The sequence below is a fragment of the Nematolebias whitei genome, chromosome 2 (assembly GCF_014905685.2).
Source record: "Nematolebias whitei isolate Nwh7 chromosome 2, NemWhi1, whole genome shotgun sequence".
Classification (NCBI taxonomy): domain Eukaryota; kingdom Metazoa; phylum Chordata; class Actinopteri; order Cyprinodontiformes; family Rivulidae; genus Nematolebias; species Nematolebias whitei.
Window position 1 is genome coordinate 3,740,464 of NC_056499.1, and position 7,982 is coordinate 3,748,445.

The window sequence follows — 7,982 nt, forward strand, 5'->3', positions numbered from 1 at the left end:
CCACTGAACTCTAGCAGAGGTTGTAGCGCCTGAAGTGCCTCGCCTTCTAATCTACTCTGATCAAAATAACATTTCTGCTGTTGCGTTAAAAAAAAACTACAGGAACACCAATGATAAGCAAATTGAACTTAAGATAAGTGCAATCCTCTCAAAACTAAAAAAAGAACTACCAGTATTTAGAGTTATAGAATGGATTTCCTAGCACACGTATGTAATACGTAAAACCTTTATTGAAATTAAAATGACCAAAGTTACCAGCAATATAATTTTAACTGTTTCTCTACCACCCTAAAAAAAAAGTCATCCTAAAATAGATGCAAAAGCCGCCCCATTACATCACCCTCTTTATATAACACAGCATACAGAATAAAGCATGCAAGACTTTTAGGTCTACATGTGAATACTGTACATGGAACAGTGCATCAAGACAAACAAGTGGACAAACTGTGATACGAGACGAGAAGCTACTCCAGGAGCAGCTTCGTCACCTCAGCTGACATCCACAGGTACATTTCCAAATGGATTAAAAGCAGCCTAAACTAGTTCATACGTCTCTGCTCCTTTGATGTGCAGGAATAAAGTTCATTAAAGTGTCAACATGTTCAGCTGCCATCAGGTGGCAGCACTGTAATATTTCTGAAAACCATACAACTTCATCTTTAAAAGGATTTAAAAAAACAAACTGGTTAATTCCGCTCAGAAACCATCTTTGCATCAAGTTTAGTTCTCGTCACCTCTGGTTAGAAGTGATGCCTCCTCGACTTGAGCGACTGCCTCCTCTTCCTCTTCCTGTGGCACTGCTCCCTCCTCTCCGGCCAGGGGAATCCGCTCTCAGCCGCCCAGTGGGCCTCGTCGTTCTCGTCGCTGTCCGAGTCCACCTCAGCCACAGGGAAGACTCTGTCGGGGAAAACTTCCGCCAGCTTTGAGGTGAAGAAGACTTCGAGGCTGCGGCCTGCTTGGGCCACCTCAGAGTCCGGCTGCGGTCAGAGTCACACACAAACTGAGCTATCGCTGCAACCTTTTCAAAATATACAAGATTATGATACAGAAACCAACATGCATGCTCTTATTTTGTCTTTGTACTTACATAGTTAAACTTGGCGCAGTTGTAGAACATGAGATAAACATCAGAGACGAACTGCTCTGCTGAGCTGTAATGTCTGGAATTCCCCTTATTGAGCTTAGCTCTGATCACAGACAGATCCATCGGCCTCTTGATGATCTGGTAGTAATGGCGTGCCTGCATGACAAAGCAAAGACATTTAACATTTTTAATTTTTCTGAATAAAGTTCCATTATTAAAGATATTAATTTCTCGAGCTCCTCCTGCCTTGTAATGTGTATCCCTGCAGGATGTGTGTCCATTAGCCATATAACATCATTTTAATCAAAATACAAAACGTTGCAAGTTACAGAAATATTAAAAACTATGCAAAAATTAAACTAGCCTTCTTTAAAGAAATACAATTCAAAACTTTAAAGAAAGATCTCGTGATAATTAATATGTGGGGGATGACTCTCAGCTACTACCACTCAAAAATTTTAGCTCCAAATCTGTGAAACTGACCGACTTGTAGCTATTTTTTGTGTTTGCAAAGCTGATTTAGTCAGCGTGGCTTTCTTAAAGCATGACTCCAAAACATAATCACAACAACAGACAGACAAAGTTGTCTTTGACAAATAATATCAAAGTTTTAAACAAAAATCTCCAGATAAATTACCGAGTCAGCCATTTGCATGTTTGAAAAGGTCCATTAGATGTGGCAGCCATCTTGAATTGCGCCGTCTTTAAAGGGTAAAGTGTTGTAAATATACTTTCAATGGATACTTTGAGAGTTATTATTTTTGCATGGTGCAGCTTTTTGAAGGTTTATGACACAGCAAAGCTTTTCTAGTATTTAAAATAATAAATTTTAGGTTTTGCAGTTTCATTTGCATTTACAGTCATTTATTTTAGGTGATGCATCTTTTTTAGCGTCTATAATAATTAATTTAAGGCAGTGCAGCTTTCTAGCATTTATGAACATTGCTACATTTGGCTCGTACTGTATTTTCCGGCCTATAAGTCACAGTTTTTTGCATAATTTACATGCCCTGTGACTTATACACTGAAGCAACATTTTTATGGATTTTTCCTATATTTATAAACCAACTTTTGGCTGAGATAGTTAATTCATTCTGACTTTGAAAATATTGAACACTAATATTTTCAGCCGCTAGATTGCGCTCGAGTAATATGGCATGCCGTTGTGTCATTTAATAGGTAAAAGTTGATATTAACACAATTGGCTTGCCATTGTCTGCCACCTTCATCCATCTCCAGGATCATGCCTGGAGCAACCATCAAATCAGCTCCACCTCCCCGCCCCGGTGAAATGCAGCTGATTTGACTAATGAAGTGCATTCATTAAGTAAAACAACAAAGTTCATGCTCAATCATCCAGGTACCAAATTAAATAATGCTCATTCAGGTCATATGGATAGTTTCCTTTTTATAGAGACGTTTCACCCTCTATCCGGAGGGCTTCATCAGTCTGAGGAGTTCCAGGTAAACTCCGGATAGAGGGTGAAACGTCTCTATAAAAAATAAACCCTCCAGATGACCTGACTGAGCATTACTGTATTAAGTAAAAGTTCAACTGAGACGCACCTTTACTATAAAGTTGAGCAAACAAATAATTGTTTTTAAGTGTTAATCTTGTTAAATTCTTGTTAAAGTCCTCCCGTGCACGCTCCCGCAGCCGCCGTCTGATCGATTTTTGTCACAACACCAACCCACATCTCCGGGTTGTCTATGGTGACGTGTAACAAACGCGAAGCGTCAGCGGTGACGTATAATAGATGCGACTTATACGGTGAAGCAACATATTTATGTTTTTTTCCAGTTTATTAGACGTATTTGGACTGATGCGACTTACACAGCGGCGTGACGTATACGGCAGAAAATACGGTCGTTTTTCTCTACAAACCTTCCAGCCCACGAAGAGATCCATGGCTGAAAAAACAATCTGACGAGAAAAGAAAACTGGATTGTCACTAAATATATTTTCTAGACGCTTCGCCCTAAGATGACTTCTGTTGTGACTTGTATAAACTGAATGGAACTGAATTGACAGAAATATTTCTTTAGATTGACCTTGCTGAAATTAATTGAAGACCGCTGAACTAGAATTTCAATTTAAATGTAACAATCAACTGGTCAGGATTTGTTCTTTGCAGGGATTTAAAAAACTTTTAAGGTTCTCGACAACTATTAACAAAAATAAGGTTGACCCAAAGTACTGCCAAAATGAGCTGATGTACACACAAGTGGAAACAATTCAATTCTTTTGAAAGTTCAGCTTTGTGAATATCTTACAGAGATGAAAATGTGTTTAAGACAGTTCCGGGGCCCTAAGGATGTACACACTGTGCTTTGATGAGGAAAAATTAAAAACTGAACATGAAAGTAACTGTTTAAAACTCAACCTCCACGGGGGAGCCCAGAACCCTGACAAACACAGCAGCCAAAGGAACAAAAGGAGAACTCCTCGGGGCACCGCATTGTGCCTGACAGGAAGCTGAAACATGAACGGTAGATGTGAGAACGATCACCGGAGCTGGACTGTAAGAACACAAAGACTCACAAGCGGACTGACGGGTTCGTGGAACGGAGCGCTCAGCATGTTGCTGAGAATCAGAAGAGTCAGCCGCTCACATCTCTGCACACAAAAAAAGGAAACGATAACAACGAGGAGAGAAAATGACAAGTCAAATTCAAAACCGAACATTTGTTGAGTGAATGCATATCGCCCACCAGTAGGTTAGAACCGTTATATGCTGAGAAATGTTGAAGTTGTAGCCTTTTTGGTCAAACCTTGACATTAACATAATGCACAGTCTGATGTGTTATCACAAGATGTCCCGCTCAGAGTACTGATGTGGACCTTCAGCTACTGCACAGCTAATTTTAGCTTATTGTGTATAAAACTAATTGAGTTAAATCCGTTTTGACATTTACTGATATGGTTTGGCTGCGGTGGCTGTCAGGGAATTTTTGGTCAAGGTTTATGGATGTTTTTTTAACTACTATGGCTGAGAATGTTAACTGCCCATGAACCATGTGTTTGAGTTTCCAGAAAGCTCTTTTCTCTCTCAGAGAGGGCTGAATGAGGATTTGATCCTGCATGTGCAGCTGGATGGCCGAGGTCATCAGTGTCTGCCTGTGAGCCGAGAGCTGATAATGTTATAAAAACAATTCTCGCACGCTGCCCGGGGCAGATTCTCGTGACTGGACTCCATGATGTAACTTCTGTACATGTGTGTAAGCTGTTGGGGTAATCTGTCCTTGCAAGTAAAACCAGTTCAAAATCCCTGTGCCCTTGAGTGACGCTTCTTTGAGCAAGTAAGATGAACAGAGGATATTTTTATCCAACAGCGGCCATCTTGGGTTGGCTCCAAAAGTTAAAACATATTCACTGATTATTTCCTGGATGTTCCACCAAAATACATCCAGTGAATTATGAGATATTTTGCTAACAGACAGACACAGTTGAATTTGAATAGTTGACAAATTTAACACAATTCTTGCAGAGTTTAGCGGCTCAGTCTCAGTTACTACCACTGCAAACTTTAGGACATTATCTGTAAAATTGACAGATGTGGCCACATTTGTGTTTTTTAACAGCCATCTTCAATTACACTGAATCCAGATGTTATCTGCTGTAGTCGTACGTTAGTTTTTGTTTTGTTCATTGAAAACTGTCCGGTGGTTCATGAGATAATTTTATAACAAAGGGACGAACGGACAAAAACACAATTGAGCACCGTCGTCTTTCCGTGGTGGACGATAAATACTAGTAACTGTTGTTTAAATCGATGCAAACAAAAGAACAGCTCACTCTCTGGTCACATGCTGACAGTCCATGAGTGTGAGCTCCAGATGTTCTCTCGTTCTCACAGCTGTATTCAACCTCTGGCTGTACAACATCTCTGCACAGGCTGCACACCCAGTCGCCTCTGGATGAGAAAAAATAAATCAAAACCAGGTCATTAGGCTTCAAGTTTCATGTTCAAGAGGCGGTGAGAGAAGTCAGGGTGCATCATGGGAATCTTACGTGGGGAAGCTCAGGAGAGGCGGGACATGGCAGGACAGGTGGAAGACTTTGGGGCAGCAGTCACAGCACAGCAGCTCGCCTCCTATCAGACACACGGCACAGAAGTCCTCACTCTCCATCTCGTCCACGTCCTGTTCGGTCTGGATGCCCTCAGCCAGCCTCTGAGCAGCAGGGTTCGCGATCAGAAGAGGCCTCTGAGCAGGACCGATGGGAGACTCCTCCTCCAGGTCCGAGCGAAGCGGCTGGGGGTCGTCCGTTGTCTGCTCAAGTTCTGATTCTAAGTCCAGCTCAGACTCCGCGGAGGCCTGAAAGTCTGGAGGCTGACCGGACACAGCGTCAGAATCTGTTTCAGCCTGAAAAGTTGGGTCATAATCAGGCTGAGTGTCAGACTCTGTTTCAACATCCCCCGACTCCGCGTCCGCATCCAACTCTCGCCCGTCCGAGTCCGTTCCTGCATCCGAGTCTGGGTCGGCCTCGTACTCGAGGCTTGGATCTGAATCTCCGCAAAGCCTCATCTCTGCTACAGCTGCTGGTTTCCTCTCCGCCACGCAAATAAATTCAGCCTCGGATGATGATTGTGCGTTCGGATCAGAATCTGGCGACGCGTCTGAGTTTTGCTGAGGATCGATTGAAACAAACGGATCCTCTGAAACAGACCTCGGATCAGAATCAGAGTCCAGATCGAGTGCAGAGTAATGTTCTGGCACATAGCTGGAGTCCGTGGGAAGCAGGACGGGTCCTTTGCGAGAACTGAGTCGCCTGTTGTTGTTGTGGCTGTCAAAGTCGCTGCTATTTGAGGATGTGGAAGACTGAAGGTGGGATTGTTGTTCCGAGTAGGAAGGTGCCGTGAGGGAGCGGGTGGTCCTCCTGGTGCCAGGTCTTCCACATATTCCCTAAATTTACAAGACAACAAGAACGTCATTCAATTTTTATGAACGTGTTTGTGTTCAGTTTAGTTTTTAATGTTTTATTGTATGGGTGGGAACGTTTTTAAAAAGGCAACAGCACGCCGTCACCTGAATGCATCATAATATAATGTAGAGCAAGAAGAAGAATAAAAACAAACGTTTAAAATTAAAAACCAGGGATTCCTTGATGCCACCATCGTCCGCCTTTAAAGTCAGAGTTTTAAGATCATCTTGTGTCGAAGATGAAATATGAAATCGTGCATAATCTCATACAATATTTCTAGACATTACAACAATCTGGAACAGTTCAGTTCCAGGTGGAACTTTGAATGTTCTGTCTGCAGGACCCGGTTCTGGAGGGCAGTCATCGTCTGTTGCCGCAGTCGTTACTGTCATCGACAGAACCACTCTGCAAATATTAACAGTGTTTTCATAACACTATTTTTATTTTAATTGCTTTTTATTGTTGTCGCACAGTAGTCCCTCGTTACTTCCTGGTTCGTTTACCGTGGACTCGTTCTATCGCGGTTTTTCAAAATAAGACTGGACATGACTCACAACTGGCTCATTGATGGATGAGCCGCACGATCGGCATGGCATTTTTATTTAAAATAAATTAGTTTAAATTTAGCACCTTTAAGCTGCCCACATTGCAGAAGAAGCTTCCTGCTGCAGCTGATCAGCTGTTCTCCGAGCAGAACGGAGAAGTGGGCGTGGCCAAAGCGCTTGCAGGTGGTGAGAGCAGAGGAGGCAGGGAGCTGAAATAACGACATTCTGTCTCTGTTAGAGCGTTTAGAGTTTAGAAATATTGTTTAGAATATTGCAAGAGTGTGGGAACGGTTTAAAACACCGTAATATATAAATACTAAAATAAACTACTACTTACTACTTGTACTAATATTCCTACTTCGTGGTTTTTCACTTATCGCAGGGTACGGATTACCCACAGTAAACAAGGCACTACTGTGTATTGTCTGTTCTCTGTCTGGTTAAAGCAGGTCGATCTTGAAAATGAGTCTGCACGACTCAATGAGACTACCTGTATAAATAAAGGTTAAATAAAACAAAACAAAAATTACACTCAGAATGTGTTAATGACTCTCAGTTATTACCACATCGAACCTTGGCTTCATCTCTGCAGAAGAAACTGAGTCATAGAGACTTTTGGTTAATATCAATTAGCTGTGGGAGTCATTTCAAACTGGATCGACACCAAAAGTTGATCTGTTCTAAGTTTACATCCAGTGATCACTTTCTAAGAGTTTTATTGAAATGTGTCAAGTGGTTCATGAGATATTTTACTAACGGTACGACTAAAAAATGTTCTGTGCAGCATAAGAAGAAAAAGGACAAACCTCTGATGTTCCAAAGTGCCAGGTTCTTTGGGGAGTGGGGGGTTCTCTCTTGTCCGTCTCGGTGGCAGGCAGGGGGTCGCTCTGTCTTCGTCCGTGTGGCGGAAGCTGCGACACGAGAATTTTGAGACGCTCCAAACAAACAACTGGAACCCTCGGCCGGCCCAAGTCCTTCAAAACCTCTCCGTTGCTTCAGAGTGAAGAAGAAGATGATTAAAAAATGTATTCTCTAAACTGTGTGCATAGACAGATGTTTGACTCACCTGCTGAGGCCGTTTCTTGACGTTCGGCGTTTCTCCTTCGCTCCAAAATCCGTCTCTTCGTTCACAAAAGCAACTGGCTGATCTAAAAACAAATAAAAATAAATAAAAGGTACAAACGTAGCATTCATTTCGTTGAGTGTTTGTTAAAACTTGCAGCACCTGGCTCTAGTTTGTAGGGTAATGAAGGTGACAGGCGTCCTCTGGATGGGGCCTTGTCCGTTTCCTTGACAACACACAGCACGCCGTCTGAGGATCTTCTTTGATTGGGATCCACGTTGTCAAACTGAGAACAAAACAACAACATTAAAACAAGTCACAAACATCTATATGTATACATATATACTGTATATATATATATATATA

The 7,982-nt window shown here is 42.0% G+C and overlaps 1 protein-coding gene across 1 annotated transcript in view; it reads right to left on the bottom strand.

The window, feature by feature from the left end:
* Window positions 1-698: 698 nt before the first annotated feature.
* Window positions 699-7,982, bottom strand: part of trim66 (tripartite motif containing 66) — a 21,499-nt gene continuing 14,215 nt past the window's right edge. The window contains exons 10-17 of the mRNA XM_037692746.1: window positions 7,779-7,902; window positions 7,620-7,701; window positions 7,360-7,546; window positions 5,097-5,989; window positions 4,881-4,998; window positions 3,627-3,701; window positions 1,088-1,240; window positions 699-977 (exon numbers count right to left, since the gene is read on the bottom strand). Of these exons, the coding sequence (XP_037548674.1) occupies window positions 741-977; window positions 1,088-1,240; window positions 3,627-3,701; window positions 4,881-4,998; window positions 5,097-5,989; window positions 7,360-7,546; window positions 7,620-7,701; window positions 7,779-7,902 (1,869 nt within the window). The 3' untranslated portion in view covers window positions 699-740. The remainder of the gene's footprint in view (window positions 978-1,087; window positions 1,241-3,626; window positions 3,702-4,880; window positions 4,999-5,096; window positions 5,990-7,359; window positions 7,547-7,619; window positions 7,702-7,778; window positions 7,903-7,982) is intronic.